Source organism: Thamnophis elegans, chromosome 5 (assembly GCF_009769535.1).
Source record: "Thamnophis elegans isolate rThaEle1 chromosome 5, rThaEle1.pri, whole genome shotgun sequence".
In the NCBI taxonomy this organism is placed as follows: Eukaryota; Metazoa; Chordata; class Lepidosauria; order Squamata; family Colubridae; genus Thamnophis; species Thamnophis elegans.
This window is the reverse complement of record NC_045545.1, coordinates 74981839-75005443: the sequence shown is the minus strand read 5'-3', so window position 1 is coordinate 75005443 and position 23605 is coordinate 74981839. Positions and strand designations below refer to the sequence as shown.

General features: G+C 38.4%; 1 protein-coding gene across 1 annotated transcript in view; it reads left to right on the top strand.

Moving 5' to 3' along the window:
* The window catches only part of STK4 (serine/threonine kinase 4), a 71668-nt gene that overhangs the window by 39770 nt on the left and 8293 nt on the right, over nucleotides 1-23605 (top strand). Inside the window, exon 10 of the mRNA XM_032218930.1 lies at nucleotides 4649-4800. Within this exon, the coding sequence (XP_032074821.1) occupies nucleotides 4649-4800 (152 nt within the window). The remainder of the gene's footprint in view (nucleotides 1-4648; nucleotides 4801-23605) is intronic.

Below are 23605 nucleotides of genomic sequence, written 5' to 3'. Positions count from 1 at the left end.
ATGCCTCCGTCCTAGTGCTCCTTGACCTCTCAGCGGCCTTCGATACCATCGACCATGGTATCCTTCTGCGGCGGTTGCGAGAGGTGGGGGTGGGAGGCACCGTTCTTCAGTGGTTCTACTACTACCTCTCGGACAGGTCGCAGTTGGTGTTGGTTGGAGGGCAGAGGTTGACCCCTAGGCCCCTTAAGTATGGGGTGCCGCAGGGTTCGGTCCTGTCCCCCCTCCTGTTTAACATCTACATGAAGCCGCTGGGTGAGATCATTCGGCAGCATGGGATAAAATATCACCAGTACGCGGACGATACACAGCTGTATCTGTCCACCCCGTGCCAACTCAGCGAAGTGGTTGACGTGATGTTCCAGTGCCTAGAGGCTGTTAGGGTCTGGATGTGGGTAAACAAGCTTGCACTCAATCCTGACACGACCGAGTGGCTTGTGTTTTTCCCTCCCAATAATTGGCCATGTATTCCATCTCTCAGGCTGGGGGGTGAAATTATACACCCCTCAGACAGGGTTCGCAATTTGGGAGTCCTCCTGGACCCACAGCTGACTTTAGAACATCATTTGTCGGCTGTGACCAGGGGGGCATTTGCCCAGGTTCGCCTGGTGCACCAATTGCGTCCCTACCTGAACCGGGAGGCTCTCGCAACAGTCACTCACGCCCTTGTGACCTCAAGACTGGACTACTGCAATGCGCTCTACATGGGGCAGCCCTTGAAGAGCATTCGGAGACTTCAGCTTGTCCAGAATGCAGCCGCGCGAGTGATTGTGAGTGCACCTCGGTACACCCACGTTACACCTATCCTCCGCGAGCTGCACTGGCTGCCTATCGGTCTCCGGATACGCTTCAAGGTGCTAGTCATCACTTATAAAGCCCTTCATGGTATTGGACCTGGGTACTTGAGAGACCGCCTGCTGCCACTTAGCTCCCAAAGACCTATTAGATCCCACAGACTAGGCCTCCTCCGAATTCCATCCGCCGGCCAATGCTGATTGTCGACCACCCGGAGGAGGGCCTTCTCTGTGGCTGCTCCAGCCCTCTGTAACGACCTCCCCGTGGAGATCCGGACCCTCACCACCCTTCATGCTTTCCGCAAAACCGTTAAAACCTGGCTGTTCCAACAGGCCTGGGGCTGATGAGTTCCCATCCCCACTCGAATTGTGTGGCTGTTGATTGCTTTTAAATTGTTTCTGTATTTTGTTTGTTTGTCTTTTGCTTTTTGTCTGTATTATTCCCTCCCCTTTGGTTTGTTAGCCACCCTGAGTCCCTCCGGGAATAGGGTGGCATACAAGTTCAATAAACCTTGAACCTTGAACCTTGATTGGCTTTGGAATAGGATGTGATTTTCATGTGAAAATATTGTACCTAAAATATCACTGAAGACAGTACTAACCCTTTTAGATTCCTCTATGATCATTGATGTTGTTTAGGAAGGTCTTACATAAGATAATCTTCCAGAGGTTAATAAGAACTTAGAGTGATACTTCTTTAGTGGTTAAGCGGATGTTGTGGAATTTCCATTAAGGAAAAAATCAATCAAACAAAAATTGTGTTTCCGAGCAGGCAACACAAATCTGGCACTGCAAATGCCAGTGAACCTTTGCATCTGTCCTGGCCCAAGATGAACATTTTGCACTATGTTGCAGTTTGCTATTAAATAATGGTTTTGAATGTTTTGCTTTAGAAAAGCTTTTTATGAGTTTTACGGAAACTCCAAAATATATTGGGAAGATTGTAATTCTTCCCCCCCCCTTTTTCTTTTTGCTCCATTTTACAGTTGGTACACATGCATTTTGCCTTTTGTCCTGCAGAAATTATGTTTTTAGTCTGTCTTATTACATAAGAGCTTTACAATGTCTTAAGAGAAGAACCATCAAAAGCTGGAATATTGTGCATTGAAACTGATACAGTAATTTTAGAACAGTCTTTATGTGTGTTAATTGAGAAACCTAACCACAGCCATAACATATAAATGCATATAAAATTGCAGACTAAATGCTTCAGTTGGCATTATTATGCAGCTAGCAGATAACCATAAATTGCATTGACATAACGGATACCAAGGTTTAGCAATCATAAATATCATGCAACAATTTTGCATTTTGTGGAAAGAGGAGTGGATTATAAGGGTGGGCAGCATCATGTGGACCTTTCTCAAAATTCATTGAAGGGTAATTTAACTATGAAAAATAAAAAGCTGTTATGAAAACATTTTATCCTTTCTTTTTGTTAGTTTGGATAAATCTGTTGAATGTTTCTGAGAGTGCTTTGTATTTTATTCAGTGCATGGACTGTTGTCACATATGTGTGTACCTCATAATTGAACATTCATGGGCGTGAAAAGAAACTTGACATTTCCATTCTCTCCACTATCTGTTGCCTTTTTCCCTTTCTCAGTTAATTTACAGCTATTCTATCAAGTTGCAGAGTAGAAAAATAGAGGTGAGACTATTCCATTGCCTCTGCGGAGAAACTCAGACTTTTCTGAATAATACTTTCCTTGTTAGCTCTGGATTGGTAACTTAAAAGGATATGTTTAAAATAAGAACTGGTTACAGAATGAGGCATTTATTTCCACAAACTTCCACATTTCATGACAGAGTGGGCTATTGCTAATGAATGTTGTACAATAAATAAATAAATACACCAACTGCATACAGCGTTATTTTTCCCCTGTTCGTGAATGTTTTGCTTGATTCTTCTCTGTGTGAAATGGAGATAATTGAGAACAAATTCCTAGTGTGTTATCTAAATAACATTGCATTATCTAAATGATACCTAAATATTTAAAATGACATTGAGACAGAACTCCTTGATAATATCATTAATCTGTTCTTAAAAATCTTTAGAATACAAGCAAAACAGTACCTGAAATAGTTTAATGGTTTATAAGATAAACCCAGCATTCTCTATTTGTTAAATTTATAACCTGTCTTCTAAGAACTCTACACTTCATATAGCATTATTGCCTCCCATTGTTTCCCCTAACAGTTACAGTACTATGGATTAGTCTAGAGTAGGAGATGTAAATTGGCTCAAAGGCAGCCATTCTCTGGCTAACAATGGACTTGAACCGGGGTCTTCATCATCTTAATTCTACATGTTAATTACTGGCCCAGGGCATTGCAGTGATAACAGAGTAACAGAGTTGGAAGGGACCTAAGAGGTCTTTTAGGTCCACCACTTGCTCAAGCCGGAGACCCTATACCATTTCAGATAAGTGGCTGTCCATTCTCTTCTTAAAAGCATCCAGTGATGGAGCACGCACAACTTCTGAAGGCAAGCCATTCCACTGGTTAATTGTTGTCCCTATTAAGAATTTTATCTTAGTTCTAGGTTGCTTCTCTCTTTGTTCGGTTTTCATCCATTGCTTCTTGTCTTGCCTTCTTGGTGCTTTGGAAAATACATTAACTCTTCTTTGTGGTAGCCCCTCAAATATTGGAACATTGCTATCATGTCACCTCCAGTCCTTCTTTTCACCAGACTAGACAAACCCAATTCCTGCTACCGTTCTTATATGTTTTAGCCTCCAGCCCCTAATCATCTTTGTTGCTTGTTTCTGCACTCTTTCCAGAGTCTCTGCATCTTTTTTTTATAATGTGACCAAAACCAGATGCAGTAGTGTGGTTTTACTAAGGCTTTATAAAGTGGTATTGATGCTTCACATGAACCTGATCCTATCCCTCTGTTAATGCAACCTAGCTGTAATGTGTAGATGTAATGTGGATTTTAAACTGTAGAAATTGATATCTAATGATTCTAATCTGAGTTATTTTAGGAGATGAATACAATTAATGTATTCCCAATTTTTGTCCGTTTTTTTAAATTAGACTTGTGAAAATCTTCTAAACAAGAAAATATATATGTTCCATTACTATGATAATCAAGCATTTATTTCCTATTTGAAAAATCCATCCCTGATGGAAGTTCTTCTGGAATGTGGACAAGATAAGAGTACAAGAGTATTAGATGAATTTGCTCCTGATTGGACTTTACTCAGTAACTGATCATAGGGTGTGTCATAGTTCTCCAAGAAGCTCTGAGAAGTACAAAAGACAAAAATGATTGGACACAGTATAGGACAGTGATGGCGAATCTTTTCGGCACTGAGTGCTGAAAAGGAAGCATGCACGCATGCTTTGCACACTCATCTGGGCTGTGATCCAGAAGAGGAGCTGCCTAGGGGGTATGCGCACCAGCCAGCTAATCTTCCAGTTCCTGGCGCTTATGTACGTGTGATAGTCACCTGGCCGGCATGCACGCTCACGCCGGAAAACGGAAGACCAGCTCTTCCAGTTTCTGGCACTGCCGCATGCACAAAAGCCAGCTGATCATTGTGCGTGCATGCATGCCAGAAACCTGGAAGAGGAACGGGTGATGCTACGTGTGTCAAGAAACATGGCTCCGTGTGCTATAGGTTCGCCGTCATGGGTATAGGACTATGGTGATAACAGCAGTGAAATGAAGCGTACTACATTCACCAATAGGCTGATGGGACATATTTGCAAAGTTCTTTGTGAATCAGATTTTTATTATTTATTTTCAATTAGTCACAAGATGGACATGTTTGAATATTAAATTTGCTTAAAAGGGGTTATTAATATGTGAAACTTCTCTTCTGAATCAATAAATGTGTCTTTACTTGTAGGGAGAGATGAAACCATGCAGGCTGTCAGACCATCTTTCCTTGACTATTTTGAGCAAAAGGAGAAAGAGAATTGGCAAAACAACTATGGGAGGCAGGCACCTGAAAGATGTTCCTCAGATTGGAGAGTTCCTTTGGATGGTAATTATGAATTGGTAAGTAAAATACTTTTGGCCTGTTCTTCAATTATAATTTCTTCTGTTTTTACTGATATGGAAAGAAATAGCCACTTCAAAGGCAAACTTGAAAAGAAACAAAAAAGAAAATAATTTAAAATATTTAAAAATGTAAAGAGTGTTTATTTAAATCATACAATTTAAAAACATTTAGAATGCAAATAAAATCAACACATTGTTCAACATATTTATTTTCTGGTTATTTTATGACTAAATAATTCAGTAACTGTGAAAATAGTATACAAACTGTCCTTAACTTACGTCCACAATTGAGCCTAAAATTTCCATTGCTAAGCAAGACAGTTGTTAAGTGAGTTTTGCCCCATTTCATTATCTTTCCTGGCATAGTTGTTAAATGAATCACTGCAATTGTTAAGCTAGTAAAATAGTTAAGTAAATCTGACTTCCCCATTGGCCTTGCTTATCAGAAGTTTCCAAAAGGGGATCACATGACCTGGGGACACAGCAACTGTCATGAATACATGTCAGTTGCCAAGCATCCAAATATTGATCATGTGACTAAGAAAGAGGATGCTGCAGCACTCATGTGAAAAACAGTCATATATCACTTTTTCAATGTTGTAACTTTGAATGATCACTAATTGAATGATTATAAGACAAGGAGTATCTGTATAACAATTTGGTTGCTAAATTACCGTGTTTTCTCCAAAATAAGACAGGGTCTTATTTTCTTTTGCCCTCCGAAATAAGCGCTTGGTCTTATTTTCTGGGAGGTCTTATTATTTTTGAGGTACAGGAGGTGGCAAGTGTAGTCATCTCATGGCTGCTGCTGTGTTGCAATATTTTCAGGGAGGGCTTATTTTAGCACATGCGCTCAAAAGTCTAATTTGGCTTATTATCTGGGGAGGTCTTATTTTCAGGGAAAACGGTATTATGACCACTGTTTTTATGGAATTGCTTGGTAGAATGTTTAGGGGACACATTCTAGACTCTATCCCAAGGCTATCAAACTCATGACCTGTGGGCCAGATGTGTCATGTGCTGGCCACACTCACACACACTTTAGCAAAGGCACGGGGTGTGTGTGTCCCCAATATATCACATGACACTGTTGTGATGCCGCGAATTTGACACCCCTGCTCTATTCTATAATCCATTTTGAAAAGATGCAAAAATAAGGCGACCTAAATTTAACTGACTTGGTTTGTTTGGGCTGTTACAGTGCTATTTGTCTTTTGTGAACTAGTTTTGATTAAAACACCATAGCTTCAGGCAAACGAACCTGAAGCTATGGTGATCATCTTGTTATTGAGATGGAGATTTTTAGCAAGTGTTTCTTGCAGCATTTTTAATACACTCTTTCTCTGAATCATTCCTTCAAGCCATACTAAAGACAGAGAAGTGGGCCAAAGCAACCATCAGTTCTCTCTATTTGTCTCCTAAATATTGTTTAGCCGCCCTTCCTAATAGACTGCAGCATAGGAAGAGTTCAGAATCAGGCGGTTCTGGGGTTAGGGTTAGGGGCACAATTGACAGCCCACAAATATTTGACTCTTGTTTTTCAGCTGATAATAAGATTAACAACTTTGGCTTTTTAAAGCTAATTTAGATAGTTGTAACAAGAGCTAAGCACAAAAGATCCTGGGTCTGGATTTAGTTGCTTTCTATTTCCTTCCCCATTCTTTTTTTCTTTTCCTTTCAGCCTATTCTTTTCAGATTGTAAACTTGAGGTCAGGGACTGTCTCTTGTTTTTATTGATTTGTAAGCCTTTCTGGGAGTCTTTGTGGCTGAAAGAAAGGTATGAATGCCATAAATAAATAATTACTTTGACATTGACAGAGCTTGGAAAATCATCCTAAATTTGTGTACCCTTGATAGATTGTGAGAAGCTGTTGTAAGAAATTAGATCTGTGTTGACAAGCTAAGTGTTTAAGAATCTGAATAAGATTGTTGTGATGCTTTTGACCCTTTTAATTTTCTGTGGATAATTTTCTGTTGTGAACTGCAGAATTTATTCTGTGTATGAAGATTTCTGGTTGTTCAGACTGAAATTTTTATTAACACTTCGGCACATAACTTTTCATCTGCTCATCCAGACCAGGGATATTACTTACAAGTTCTGCATGAAAAATCTAAGCATCTCTTTCAGAGTCATCTGTCTTTCTTAGATGTGTTGTTCGCCACTTAGTGCTTAACTTTTAAAAACAGAATTCTGGTTGACCTAAACTGTTACTGAAAGAAATCTGTTGTTTTAAGATGTAGCCACGTTCTTGTTATATTATGTACACCACTTTGGTGGGAAGGTAATAGCTTTCCTTGTGCCTTTGGTGTATAGCCATGCTGTCCACATGACCACATAAATTGTCTTTGGACAACATTGGTTCCCTCAGCCAAGAAACAGGATTGAGCATTGTGCCTAAAGTCAGACATGATTGACAGGGAAACCTTTTACTTTTTATAGCTAATAGTTAAAGAAATTAAATACTTTAGCATTAAAATTTGTAGGTGATAAGTGTTGGGTAGAAGAGTTCTCTGTATAGAATTACTGATCACAGTAATGAAGAGCACTTGTAGTAATTTAATAGCAAGGCTGTAGTAATTTAATAGCAAGGCTGGACTAGCATTATATCAGGTGTATGTAATTAGTGATACTAATTGCACAATCTGATATAATGCTAGTCAAGCCTTGCTATTAAATTACTACAGCCTTGCAGTTTTGAACAAATTATTTTAATTTACTAGTTTTTGTTGATAAGTGTTTCTTTCCCATCTTTCCTAGACTTCTCAGATTTTTATAACATAGAAAAGTTTTACATTGCATTTCTAATTTGCTTTAAACCTTGGCCTACTCCATTTCATTTTTAAATTGGGGGATGTCAAAGAGATGTAAGAGGATTGTGAAACTCAGTGCAGTTTTACCCAAAATAGTGATGGAAAAATGTATTCACTATGAATATTCATGTTTAGATGTGTACATGAACTTGGAAACTATGGTTATTATCTTATTACCTTAAGTTCTATTTCATAAAGTTATTTTTAAAAGTTGTTTTTTCCCCCCATTTTATTTTCCTCATTGTAACATGACAAAAATATTTTTGGGAAAGGCCATTACGAATAACTACCTTCATTTCTAGAAAATTTGTAGCCCTTGAAACACATTAAAGACTACTGGGTGTTCTTTTATTACATTTCATCAGTTTAAAAAAGTAGTTTTCTTTGATTCAATTTAAACTCCTGGACATTTTTATGTAGTTCTCTTGACAACAGTACAGGATTTATTTGCCATTAATCTAAGTCTTTTTTAACAATAGTTTTTTGACTTCTCATCTAGCTTTCAACTCTGAGGTTCCCTGGAGATTTCCACCAAAAAAATCAGCAAAGTCACTTAGAGAATCATAGAGACGGCCTTGAAGGGAATATACAGAAGCATCAAGGGCAGGGACATTCTTGAAGCCCGAAGGAAAGGACATCATTGTTAGGAAGTGACTTGAGTGACTCATTCCTGTCTAAGCAGACTAGCAACAGTCTATCTCAATGATGGCTAACCTTTTCTGGACCGAGTGTCCAAGGCACGCACTAGCATGCATGAACTCCCTAATGCAATGTGCACCCCCTGTGCATGCATCCCACCCCTGTGCATGTGCACCCAACCATCCCCATGCACCCAACCCCTGTGCATGTACATGTGACCCCCCCACGTGCCGCACACACATGCATGACCCTCATACACGCCTCTCCCTCAACATGTGTGACAGACCCGAATGCCAGCTCACTGGTGGGCTGCGCGGGTGCAAGTGCGGCAAAGCTGAACTGGGCGACAGCTTGCATGCCATCAGAGAGGGTGCTGTGTGCCACCTCTGGCACACGTGCCACAGATTCCCCCTCATGGGTCTGTCTCACTAAAATGCAGTTTTGGCCTTCCCATGGAGCCAATTTTCCGATCTGGTCTAGCTCATAGAGCTACTACTTCAAACCCAAAGCTTTTTGTAGTCCTAGTGTTGGCCATGTTGTAGAGCTAAGGTGCATTTCATGTTTTTAAATGCACAGCAGTTATAAAAAAAGTTATTTGTGCACTTATTTTAAAAAAATATTGAAAGTAGTGTATATGTGCTATAGCAGTAGCACTTAGACTTATATAATGCTTTACAGTGCTTTACCAGCCCTCTCTAAGCGGTTTACAAAGTCAGCATATTGCCTCCAACAATTTGGGTCCTCATTTTTCCAATCTTGGAAGGATGGAAGGTTGAGTCAACCTTGAGCCTGGTGAGATTTGAACTGCCAAATTGCAGGCACCTGGCAGTCAGCATTCAGCAGAAGTAATCTGCAGTAACATATACATTTACATATTCCATTTTTTAATTTACCAATTTAAGTGTCCCTGCATCTTGCGGATGTGGCTTTGGGCAGCTAAGAACACGTTATAAACAATGCAAAAAACCAATCTCGATGCCATGGTCATTTAGCAGAACAATAACATCTCATGAAAGCTAACCTCCAGTCTTGATGCCATGGGGTATATCGAGGTCTTCAATGCTTTGCAAAAAGCAGTAGCATCAAGGCTATGACTAGTCATGGAACTTTATTGCAGAGAATTCAGTGCTTTAACATTTGAGAGAATGAATCAAGATCACGTGAAATGTTAATATCACTTTATAATGCCTTGGTAAGGCCACACTTGGAATACTGCATTTAGTTTTGATCACCACGATGTAGAAAAGATGTGGAGACTCTAGAAAGAATGCAGAGAAGAGCAACAAAGATGATTAGGGGACTGGAGGCTAAAACATATGAAGAACAGTTGCAGGAACTGGGTATGTCTAGTTTAATAGAAAGAAGGACTAGGGGAAACATGATAGTAGTGTTCCAATATCTCTGGGGTTGCCACAAAGAAGAGGGAGTCAATTCTCCAAGGCACCTCAGGGTAGAACAGGAAGCAATTGGTGGAAACTAATCAAGGAGAGAAGCAACTTAGAACTGAGGAGAAATTTCCTGACAATTAGAACAATTAATCAGTGGAACAGCTTGCCTCCAGAAGTTGTGAATGACCCAACACTGGAAGTCTTTAAGAAGATGTTGGAAAGCCATTTGTCTGAAATGGTATAGGGTTTCCTGCCTAGGCAGGGAGGTTGGACTAGAAGACCTCCAAGGTCCCTTCCAACTCTGCTATTGTATTGTATTGTATTATTAAATACTACATTTGGCTGTAGAAAATATTGAATAGTGTTTGAGTTTTTATAGGTTTTTAACATATGTTGTAAACTTCCAGGCTAAATTATGCAGATTTTTATATTAGATCATTAAGTAATTCTTGTGTCCCTACTAGTTTCTTCTCCAACAGCAACTCTAAAGCTTTCCCAAGTTTTGAATCTTTAGTATGCAGTGTGTGTTTTCTGTAGAAAACTTTTACAACAGAATACGACTGTAACGAAGGTCAATTAGATGAAACTTTCATTTTCCTCAAGCATATTTGACTTTCTAAGATTTGATATATTAAATGCTTCAGAAGAGCTCTAAAGAATGTAAATGGTCTTACCAGTTGCACAGAGGAAACATCTATTATTATTTATGGAAATGATTGATAGTGCCTTTTAAGATGCCAAGTGATTTACTGTTTATTGATTAATGAAAATATGTTCTGGTTTACAATGTCCAACTTGCCTGATGATGTATTACTTTTTTGTGCTGATGGTTTTTTTTGGCTTGCAACGATTTGGTTTCTTGCTTCTTTTCTTTTTATACACACCACTCAAATAGTGTTTTTTTTTTTTAAATAAACTTGATGTTTCTCCTTATCCTCCTTGATGGCAATCAAATTTGGAGGACAGTTTGATGCCAAACAAGTTTCTTTTTCAAATCTGATTACTGCAAAGAGAAGTGATTCACAAGGGAATCACAATTTGTATATATTTTTTATTTTATAGCCCCAGTCAATCAGGTCTGATAATTAACAGTAAAACATCAAATGACAATTTACTGGAAAACTCAGCACTCTCAGATGAGCATGGCATAGCTAAAAGTGGCAATATCCAGTTCTTGGAAAATCCTTTCTCCCTTACTTCATTTAGAATAAAATAGAATAACAGAGTTGGAAGGGACCTTGGAGGGTTAGGATCTTCTAGTCCAACCCCCTGCTCAGGGAGGAAACTCTATACCATTTCAGACAAATTGTTGTCCAATCTCTTCTTTAAAACTTCCAATGTTGGAACATTCACAACTTCTGGAGGCAAGTTGTTCCACTGATTAATTGTTCTAACTGTCAGGAAATTTCTTCTTAGTTCTAGGTTTAGTTTGGGGGAAGGCCTTCCATTGAAATCAGTGTTGAAGAAGTAGATGAAGCTATAAAGATTTTCCCTTTCCTCTACATCTCATATGTTCTCCAGTGCTGCAAAGGGTCTTGGAAGTCTCCTCCTGCCACTAAGACAAATTATAGCATCTTGAAAGAATCTCAGCCTACGTGAAATGGTTGCAGGAGAGGCGGGGGTGGGGTGGGGAGCAGGACTTTGACTGACAGATTTTTTTTTGTCTTCATCCTTTCCTGTGGCTGATTACAAGGAGAGAGAAAAATGTAACCTGAACACTTAAATATGGCAGTTTTTCAAATACCGTAATTTTCAGAGTATAAGAAGCACCTTTCCCCTCCTAAAAGTGGGCGAAAATTTAGGTGTGTCTTATAGACTGAATATGCCTCCCGAACCATCCCTGCGTTGTGTTTTCGCCCTCCCTGGCCTCAGAAGCATACTGCGGTGCTCCACATGTCCCATTTTCACCAAAAACAGGCCCTTTTCCCCCCAAAACTAGGCCCCTTTTGGGGCTCCCAAGCCCTCCATATGTCGCTTTTTCACCTTCCCCAGCCCCAGAAGCACTCTGCAGTGTTCTGCATGGCCCGTTTTGCTCAAAATGGGTTCATTTGGGGGCTCCCAAGTGCTTCTGGGAGCCCGGGAGGATGAAAACAGGCCATGCAGAGGCCAAAAGCTATTTTTTTTCTTGTTTTCCTCCTGTAAATCTAAGTGCGTTTTATAGTCGGGTGCATTTTATAGTCTGAAAAATGCGATAAATAGGGGGAAATCCATACAATATAATCATTCACAATTCTCTATTTGAGATAAGTTAATGCTTTAAACAAAGAAAACGGTTTAATAATATTGATTTCACCCATAAATGATCCTGCTTTAATTGTTTATGTGGGCTGAACGCTGTGTTCAAGTTTTTTTTCATTTGCTGCATTTAGAACCCTCCAGATCGATGACGTTTTGTTCCAAGATCCAAAAGGTGTATGTTGTTCTAACTTTACAATAAAACTGACTACACATGGGAATATGTTTTGAGCTTATAACGTTGAAAAGATCCTTCAGAGTCAGAACCCATAGCATTTCATAACGTTGGCAGATGGTGAAAACGTTAGATGTTGTGATTAGGAGATTATAAAACAACAATATTCCATACTAATGGATAATTTTATGGATTCCATGACATTAGAATTAATGTCTAATTTTTAAAAACAATTTTTTTAACTAGCATATTTACAGGTAATCCTCAGGTTACAATGGCAAGTGGCACTGGCATTGCTGTTACTAAGCAATCCAGTCGTTAAGCACAAGTCAAACGATCCATTGCTTAGCAGCAACAGTCTCAACAATCCAGGTTGCTGGTATAACCCCAAGGGGCTTGTTAAAACAGGAAGCAGCGGGGACACCAGGTAAGGAGAATGGGGATGGGGGTACGGATGAAGGCTCTGCATAAGTGCGGGAAGGGTAAGAGAAGCAGGCTTGGGTTTGTGCTTGTGGTACAGGGAGGCCAGACAAAGCAGATTGTGGGTTGGTGTGAGCACAGGGGAGCCAGGGACACTTAACAGAGTGATTTGTGAGTTTCCCTACCAGCTTCTCCGTAACTGTTTGTGGAAAGCCTGGCAAGGAAGATGGCAAATCGTGATCATATGACCTTGGGGTGCTTCCTTAACACTTTTTTGGGGTTTTGAAGATAGGCACTGATACGATTTGCAAAAATACAATCTTTTTTCACTGAAGGATGTTGTTTTTGTTATTTTTGCTTACAACTTACTATAAAGACTCCTAGTGTTTAAATATTGTTTATAACAGGTCATTTTAAGAATGTTTTGTTTTCCTATAAATCTAGTATGAATAGCTGAACTGATTCAATTTAAGATCTCAGTTTAGTGAGATTATATTCTTCAATGTTATGTTTGCCACCTTAAAATACGTATAAAAATAATAAAATAAAAAGGTAAGGAATAAATTTTTAAAAATTAGAAATGGTACAAAATATGTCACTTACAAAAGCCACCAAAAGAGGTTTGACTAACAGGATTTGATTGCAATGTTTGCCAATCAATTTTTGTAATAGACTCTCTTCTTGACCTTGGTGAATCTAGCTTCCAATTAGCTACTGTATTTGTGCAGCAGGGTCATTGAGGTGTTCTACAAGCTTGAGAAATGTGATCTCATTCTGGCTGTATGTCTTACAGTGAACTTCTAATCACTAAGCAGGGACATTTGCTTGAAAAGATGGCTCTTTACTTTCTTTGTAAATCATTTAATACCATCACTAATATAAAAGGATAAAAGGAATCCAGCCACCCACTTCCTTGGTTTAATCGCAATGTCAGAGCAGGCTTTGGTAGTTATATTTCTCACAAAAACTCTCCAAGATAGTTTGGAATGAGATTATTGACAAAACCAACTCTGTGTGTTTCATGATTGAGGATCTAATTTTTTAAATGTAATCGGAGTCCAGCTTTTTCCCATCAGTTACAAAATAAAGTACAAAATGAAGTAAGGTTGGCTGCAACATGAAATATAAACCAAAAACAACGGGATAAGACTAAAGATCTAATTAGACCAACTTTCTTCATATTTCCCAATTAGATGTTTATGTTAGGCTGCAAACAACAAAACTGGATAGCATTTTTGTGCTTCCTAGTAAATGGTAGTCAGAGGTATATTATTTCTGATTCTGGATGCAATGTATCACTATAATAACTGGTAGTCACTGATAGTCTCAGCCTATATATATATATTTGTTAAATCCTTTTGAAAGTTTACTGGCACAAAATAGCCCAAGTCTTGCATTATTCATTTTCATTAAAAGATTTTAGGAATGGTACTGAGAAAGGATAAAGTTTTATTTCTATTTACTTTCACACATTGCCTACTTTTATATATCTTTATTTTGCCATCTCTTTATTCTGAAATATTGTAATTTTGGTGTCTGAAAAACCCATCACTATAGTTTTCCTCCAGAGTTTTTTTTTTCTGCTCTTCAGTGTGTTTTGCATGTTATAACAGTCATGTGCACCGTATTCCCAACATGATAGCAACATGGATTATCAGGTTATCCACCAAAAATCCAGATTAGTTTTCCTGGTTAATTACTGTCAGATCCAAATCCAAAGACAACACGTGAAATCCAATCAACTCATTTTTTTTTTTTTTTGCTTATCCTTAATAGACAGAATCTTGCCAGACTAAAGCTATAACCTTCTAACCTAATGGGTATATTCTGAGAGATACTGCAGTGTGGTTTCCCTGACCTCTTCCTTCCTCCCCCATCAAGTTCAGGATTTTGCAGGGTTTTTTTTTTATTTGGGCTTCTCTCTGCAATGTACTACCTCCTCCCTGGGAAATTGCTGTGCTCCTGCCACAACCCGTCCCCCCCACACCTTCAAGTGCACATTCAATCACTATCAATATATGGGAGATGTCCGAAGTTTCTTTTTTTCTTTTTCCTAATTATGCAGCAGTTTACATTTGCTTACACCGCTTACACCAAACTGCATTTCCCCATTTCTGAACCAGTCTGATGTAAACGTTGGTACTCTTCCATTTTTAAAACATTCACTGTAAAGCAGGAGTCCTGCTCTGTGGACCACTACCAGTATGCGGCCTCTTGGCCACGCAAGCATGAGCGACAGAGGTAGTATTGAGCAGGTTCTCACCAGCTCTGGAGAACTGGTAGTGGAAATTTTGAGTAGTTCAGAGAACTGGTAAATACCACCTCTGACTGGCCCCACTCCCATCCATTCTCTGCCTCCCAAGTCCCAGGTGACTGGGAGGAAATGGGGATTTTGCAGTAACTTTCTCCTGAAATGGGGAGGGAATACAGATTTTACAGTATCCTTCCCCTGGAGTGGGTGGGAATGGAGATTTTACAATATCCTACCCCTGTCACATCCACCAAGCCATGTCACGCCTACCAAAGCCACACTTGCAGAACTGGTAACCCAGAACCCACCACTGGTGCCATTGCATATTTGGCTACCACACTGGAAACATTTAGTCTTCTATTTCTTGGGTTTTAGAAATTTTGGTGGGCATGCAAGTTTTACCCAACAGCAATATTAGCCCTTTGAAGTGCTACTGAAAGAATTGCTTCCCCCCCCACCCCACTATTAAGCATGGTTTAGATTTTTATTCCACCAGTTTTTAATAATACACAACTCAATACTTCTTCCTCCTCTTTTTTCCACAACTACTACTTTGGAGAATGATTTGCTTAAAGTCACCCAGCCAATTTTTCATATCTAAGGTAGAGCTAGAACTCACACGCTCCTGGTTTCTAGATCAGCACCTTAACCACTACAGCAAATTTTCCCCAAGTACCCAATATCCCTAGTAAAAAGGTTAATTATAGCTTTAACTAATGTCTAAAACTTTTGAGTCAGTTGTTAATGTGTAAGACAGCATTTCTTGTTGCCATAACATCAGAGTGCTGTTGCAGGAATATTTCTTTCATTCAGATGAACTTTAAGTTACTTTAATCCTTCCCCCTTTTCTTTTTCTAGAAATAAGCCAATCTTACAGATACAGAGTGACTCAAGACCACCTTTTTTAAAACATTGATTTGATAAATGGTCTATAATGATTTTTGAAATGGATATCTTGTAAATGAGCAGTACAAACGGAAATGGGAACAGTATATTTTAACTTATTTATTCAAAAAAAAGTTGCTTTCCTGCAGAGTTTAATTTCCTGAATTTAACATGATTCTAGAATTCTGCTTTTATAAATCAGTTTTGACTTAATATTTGAGCCCCCCTCCCCCCAAGATGGGTGGTATTGCAGAGCAATATTGTTCTCAATATTTTCTTAATGCATGGATTATTGAAATGGGTTCTATATGAGATTTCCCTGAAAAGCAGTCAGAAGCCACAGCTGGTCCCAAATGTTACGGTATATGTCAGCGATGGCAAACCTTTTGTGCCATAAGGGGGGGAGCACAGGGGGTCGCGCATGGGCATGCTGCACCCATAATGCAATGCATGCCCCCCCCCCAGTTTGCATGCGCGCATGAGAGCCGCTTCCCCCCCCCATTTTTCCATGCTTTTTTTGCCCTCCCCAGGCTCCAGAGGCTTTATAGGAGTTTGGGGAGGGCGAAAACAGCCTCCCCCGCCCCACGGAGGCTCTCCGGAGGCTTCAGGAACCTTCAGGAGTTTTCCCTTGAGCCTCTGAAGGACAAAAAGCGACCCTACGAGCAAACCGGAAGTCACTTCCAGTTTGCTTGGAGAATTATTTTAAGCCCTCTGGAGGCTTCAGGGACCTTCAGGAGGCTTCCCTGATGCCTCCGGAGGTCTTAAACCTCTGAGCAAACCGGAAGTCCATTCCCAAACTTCCTGTTTGCCCATAGGGTGGGATTTTGCGCTCTTGGGGGGGGGGAGGCTTTTTTCACCCTCCCCAGGCTCCTATAAAGCCTCTGGAGCCTGGAGAGGGTGAAAAATTGTTTTAAAAAAGACTGAACTCAGCACGTATGATATTTGAAAGTCACTTTATTTAGATGTCCCGTGTTCTCACCATTAGAACTCCAGTAGTCATGAGATAGATAAATATAGAGTAGTAGATAGCACGGCAGTCCTCCAGATGTTATTTATTTCCACTTTCTCCTCTGTCTTATCAGTATTTTTCCCAGGGTTATGGGAGTATAATTTCTATTCCTGTGATGGCGAACCTATGACATGCGTGCCAGAGGTGGCATGCAGAGCCCTTTCTGCTGGCACGTGCACCGTTGCCCTAAGTTAGATCCATGGCATTTCTTTAGTGAGTTTCTGTTTTCTGCAAATGATGAAACAGAAACCCACGAAATAAAAAGATCTTACTTCTTGCTGCGCTGTCAGTGTTGGGATGGCCCATCTCCCACTGGCCAGCTGGTCTTTGGATCTCTGCTGCGTATGCACATGCAGAAAGCCATGCATGTGCAGTTTGGGCACTCAGTGTCTAAAAGGTTCACCATCATTGGTTTATTCCATTCACCTTCAGCTTAACTTTCAATGTTCCACAAAATCTGACAGGTTCTGTTGGTATTTATTCAAACAAATAATCATAATTCAGACAATGCCTTATTGCCAATAAAAATTAGAAATCCAATCTTTCTATGTTTTTAAAGGTTTTGCGCTCTTCTCTTAGAATCTTTTCTTTCAGTTCTGTGATTTCTCTCTCTGTATTTGCCGCTTAAACTTTTCAAAGAGTCTCCTTTCCAGAATTTATTTTCTTTAGGGTAGGTTTTAGGTTTTTTTTAAAAAAAGAATCACCTCACCCAGTTCCAATCACTGTTCATCTACACCGCTCCAGCTCATTTTTTGTTTTTTTTTGGCTGCCCCAGCTTCATGCAGCCATTATGGCTGCCTCTTCATTGTTGGATGAGAGGAAATTAGGCCTGGGTCAAGCAGGGAGCTGCCACTCTCCGCAACCAGCAGGCAGCCCTCCATGCTTCGTCACCCATACAGGGTGACTTTAGCCCCTTATGGGCCCTCCAACTAAGGGACTTGATGCGAGTTCCCGGAGTCTTGCTCCTCACATCTGATTGCGGCACGACGTCAACCAGAAGTCCCCCTTTTGTGAAGCATTTTCAAGGAATGTGATTATTTATCTTTATTCCAATGTTGTATGTATGTAAATTTTCCTAAGTATTTTTACCCACTTCTTTCCCCCTTCAAGCTTCTGGTTTTGGGAAATTAATAATAGTTCCATGGGGTCCTTGATGCTCTCTGAGCTTGGTTGTTTTCTTGCAGATGTTTCATTACTAACCTAAGTAATATCGGTGTAAGCAGCAGTTATGATGTTATCTTAGAGCCGAGGTGGCGCAGTGGTTAAATGCAGCACTGCAGGCTACTTCAGCTGACTGCAGTTCTGCAGTTCGGCTGTTCAAATCTCACCGGCTCAGGGTTGACTCAGCCTTCCATCCTTCTGAGGTGGGTAAAATGAGGACCCGGATTGTTGTTGGGGGCAATATGCTGACTCTGTAAACCGCTTAGACAGGGCTGAAAACCCTATGAAGCAGTATATAAGTCTAACTGCTATTGCTATTGCTATCTTGTTTAGTAATGAAATGTCTGCACAAAAACAATGAAGCTCAGAGAACACCAAAGATTCCTCCCAGTTCAACCCTGAACTACAAATATTGTCTTCTAATGTAGTTCAAGAATTACTGCAAGAAAAGTATTGCAACAAGGAGTATATGAAATAATGTGAGATCTTTAAAATATGTGCATTAAATAAATTTTCTTAAATCTAAGTTTGAAAGCTAGGCTAGCTGTGACTTCTTTTTACTGTCGGCTGTAAGAATAATTACTCATGCGTAATTCAGAATGTATTAATGTAATCCAATTCAGTAAAACTATCCCATGGGCCAGATAATTTTTTTTTTCCTGCAGAGGATTGATTTAGGCTCTTAGAAGCTCGATATGGTTAATGTGTCGGTAAATTGAAACTGCAAGATGTGATTTCTCATCAATTGTGAATGCTATGGAATCAGTTCTTGCAGGTTACAAAGTCTTTTATGGCTTAAATATCCTGTGTCCTATGAATGTCCCTATTAAAGTTTGCTTTTCAGTATTTGTATAATCTATATCTATTAGCACTGCCCAATAACCAAATGAAGATTAATATTGCCTGTAGAAAGGGAATTTAAATGCACAAAGCTTATATTGTTTATGTTACTGATATATATTTGTCCAATTTGTATGGTACTGACTCCTGATGGCTTATAACAGTATACAAAAATACAATATAAACCTACAATAAGTAAATAAAATAATACAATTCATAGTAAACAGCATAGTAGAATAGCAATAATAACTACAACATACAAGTAAGCAAAAGTTCAGAGCTTAGTAATTTGATTTATTGCTTCGTTAAGTTTAACTACTAAAATCAGAAAATGAAGTATTTATTTTGAAGAGAAAATATGTCCACATAAAACAGCCAACAATTTCTCAATTTATAAGTATTTTAAGGCTTCAAGTGCAATAAATGGCTATATGAAAAAGGTTTGTGTTTCATTTTTGTTGATCCTGAGATGCTGACCTTTGCTTTTTTAATTCAATTACAGGGTAGGAGTAATGGAAGAAAAACAGCATCCTTTGTGTGTTAGATTAAATTATCAAAGCCTTTTGATGTCCTTTAAAGATTTATTAGATGAAATGTTTGTAATTGGCTTTTGTGAAACAAGACAGTTGAGGCACCCTGACATTTCTTCCCTTCCAAGAAACCTTGTATCAAAATCAAAATGCTAGCAGAAATTAAATTTGTAGTACTTGCAGATGTAAAAATATTCTAGCATGAGCAAATTGAAGACGTGTATTCCAAAATGTGGGATTTGCACGCATTTCTTCATCATTTTTTCCCTTCGAACACTTGTATTACAATTATTATTTTCTTTTACATCTAACTCAAAGGTGCTTTTTTCAAGAGGCAACTAGACTTTCTAGGTTTTCTTTGAAGAAGTTTCGCTCTGAGCTGAAGAAGATTCTTGGTTGAGAAATGAAACGTCTTCAAAGAAAAATCAGAAAGTCAAGTTGCCTCTTGAAAAAAGCACCTTTGGGACAACCATGACCTGGATAACTAAGAATCTCCATAGACTTTTACATCCAAGCAGGGACATTTAATTTGATATCAGTTAAATAATTTGTAAAGGTGAAGTAGTTATGAATAGGTAGTTCAGACCAGGCAAAATTCCTATAATATATCTTTGAATGCTAACAATTATCCTTCGCCTTAACTTAATTCATATAGTATACAAAAATATAGTATAGAAAATTATATTCTCTTGGGATTTCTTTGCATAGAATTGCAATGAAATCTAGGGATCAAAAGTCTGGGCCCTATGTTACACATGAAAAGGAAATGAGTCATGAGATCATTCACTTTAAAATCTTTCTAATTCTGTGGGAATGAAATTAGGATATCTATTTTTCATTAGCGAATGAAAAGATACAAAGACAGGAGCTCAAAACTCACTGCTGCTTTTCCTGAGGCAATGCCTGATAAATAAAGAAATAAAGCATGGCCATAATGCATATTCTACCTGCAGCTCTTTGGGACTGACTGAATAATGACAACACTAGACAATTTATTTATTATTGCAATTTGCTGTTAATGCAAAATTAGGCTATTCATTATAATTGCTTTATCTGTGTTACAGCTGAGGTGAGGGTAAGCCAAAATACTAAATAATCATATGTATAGATGACTCTAGATCACATGGGTGACTATAAGTGACTGTTTAGTCTAAATATTGATGGTTTCTTTAATCCAGATTCTAATATTTACCTTTCTGTGCAGAAGAATTGGGCAAAGGAAATAGAACAGAAGCATCAATCTGTTTAAGTTAGAATAAATATTCTATTAATTTGCTGTTTTCTTTTTATGACTTGATTTTAGTAAATCATGTTTTCTTTTCAGAAACCCAGCAGGATTTCAATACAGCTTACAATCAGAAGTGTGAATTTCCATAGTGCTATATGCCCTTTCATAGCTCAACATAGTTATGTACAAATTCATGCACTCACTGTTTTGGAACAGTGGTTATGTAGCATGCCACATAAAATACAAATGAACCATATTGTTTCTCCTATTTTTTATGGAGAAAGTCACTGTATAAGGGTATCTCTCAAAACTGGATTAGCAAGAGAAATCTGTTCCTTGAATTTGGGAATAGGCAGTGGATAAGCTACATTTCAGGAGTATCACATTTGATATCCTATAAATTGAATATATCTTGAGAAATTTCTTATTGATGAATGGGATCTCTCAAAGTTGCTCTCAAAATCTATGTTAAAGTTGACCTAAAAGTAAGTTTACTCATGTGCTGGATTCAATTTAACATTCTGTTAGATCATCACAATAGTGCTGAATCTAGTGGTGAATTGTTGTGGATGTATAGAACCTGATTACTATTCTTTAAACTCCCAACTTGTTTTCCTGGACCATTTTTTAAAAAACAAATCAGGGCAAAATCATATTATCAAAACAACAGTGATATAATTTAAACCATTATGAAATCACAACAAATTAGTGAGCTAGATGATGCTTATTTATTTAAAAAAAATTATATGGTTGCCAATCTTACTCTTAGTGAATTCTGGTGACTTAATAATAAACTCCCAGTACAAAAAGCAATAACCTACCACCATCCTGGCAACAACAATCAGCTAAGCCATTTGATGGGGCTCTGAATCACTCTGGGATTCCCCAGCTGTGTTGGCATAGTTCTGCCTTCAGGGCCATGTAAAAGAATATCAAAGTGGGGACCAATCTTATCTCTGCAGGAATGATGGTCCACAGGAAGGGAGCCACCATGGAGAAGATCCTTCTTCTGATCTTCCAAATGGAACTCCTTCGGAAAGGGGACCTGTAGCATTCCCTGCCTCCTCACTGTGGTGGGTTGGGTAAATATAACTGGGAAAAAATGTTCATATTTAATACTTTTTTCTCCTTGGGCCCCTGTGAATGAAGAAACACTAATTCAGTTGCCTGGTAGCAAAACAAAATAACTCATCATAAGGAATTCTCCAGACACTATTTTCCTTCTTTCCCAGGATATCTGGAGTCCCTCCCCTTGTTTAAACATCAGGATGCTTAGTTGAGCCTAGAGAATTATGTGCCTCCACATTACTGATTAGGTGGCTGTTTGTCTTCTAAAGAGAGCTGCTACTTAACCCAAACTAAATATTCTAGACAATCTTTTCACATATGTTAAATGGATTCCCATGTTTTTCATGCCACATTTTAACATATACTAAAGTCCCTCAAGTCTTCCAGTTCTTGATAAGGGAATTGCAGCTTAGGATAAAGAAGTTTTCCCCACCACTTTCTAATATCCTGAACCAAAATGCAATGTACAGTGTTATGAATGCACTCCGTGTGGCTGTTTACAGTATCTCCTCATCCAATAAACCTAAATTATTAAGCTGCATTAAGAGTAGATGCTTACGCTAAGATTTTTACTTTTTAGATCCTCTAAAATATTAATAGCTTTCCATGTTGTAAATTTACAGGAATTCCCACATAGCACTTGATGTTTCTTTTCAGTTGTTTCTAGTCTGTGATACTTTCTGGTCACATCATCTTATTTCATAGTTTGTTCTGTGACAAAAGGGATATATACACATAAATAATTAAGACCTGATCCTGTTGGCTAAACTAACTAATTAGGCCTCTTGAAAAATGTGACATCTTGGCATTTCAAAAAATTTATTTTCAATGTTTTAAAAAACCAGGGTAGTGTAGAATAAGAAAGCAACTATCAACTGCTGAGAGGTCTACAAGAATAGATTCCAGAATTATTGCTTCCATGTCTGTTTCCTAACTTAGTTAATCAGAGTAGTTAAAGTCGTTTCTCTGTAAAGGATGAAATCTGATGGAAGTTGATTCTGATAATTAATCTCATCCAATATTATTTAGAGCCCTTTGTCTCTAGTGACAGCAGTTTTAATTTAAACAGTCTGAGATAATGTATCTTTAATGATGACTTGCAGTTGTTTAGCAGTTAAATCTAATGCAATGATTGAAGAAACAGATAAACTTCTGCATCTGCTCATCTATGTCCGTAAAAATTGGCTCAGTGTTGCTGAGGATTGGTCTTTTTTCCTGGAATGTGAATTAAGTTCATATTAATTGCTAACCATGTTTTTGAACCTGTTTGCCAATACTTGAACTGAACATGTAGTCTTGATCAACTGTCTCAGACTTGGTGGCATTAAACTGTGTTAGCACTGCGGCTTCCAAAATTCCCTAACATTATAGCACATACCCTGCTAGAAGAGAATAGGTTTATTTGAAAACGAGATTATATGTATTGATTCTTGTAGTTAAAGTGACTGAAGCAGGCACCGCTGTTATCTTGTAATCAAAATACTTTTCACCCTAAGGGGATATGTAGACATTAAGCAATAGTCATATTTCCGCCAAAGACTAAAATTAAGTCATATCTATATTCAAATGTGGCAGTAACTTCATACTTGGTATGTACTGATGCTGTTTCTAGGAGATTCAGACATCTTCCCCTGTTCATGATTGTGTACTAAAGGCTTTAAAAATGTTTACTTAGTAAAATAATGATCCCTAAAACCTGTTAATATTGTAGAGTCCTTGGTTAATGACATGTCCTGTCTTTCGTGCATTGTGATGCAAATGGGCTGGACCAAATTCTCTTTTGATAATGGTATGTCATTTGTACCTTTCCTGTTGCATTAAAGATAGTACAGTCTCAATTTCATAGCAAAAAACAACAAAAAACAGCAAGCTTTTCTCAGACTGAATGTTTTAAGAAACAGTGTTTGTGAGGAAGGAAGAGTTGGTTTCTCTGTGCATCAAACTTTTGAGAATATTGCTTTGGAAGTAACAAGCTGTACCTCCTTTTAACAATGATAATAGTGTACAAAAGACACAATACTCCTCCAAGGAATTTTTTTTTCACCACTTAATCTTAATTTAAGTCACGGATTGAAATAATTTTTCAACTGGTGCCCAGTTACTTTTCAAGCCCAATTTAAAGTTGCAGCATTAAATTTTAAAACCCTAACATGGCTTGCGAC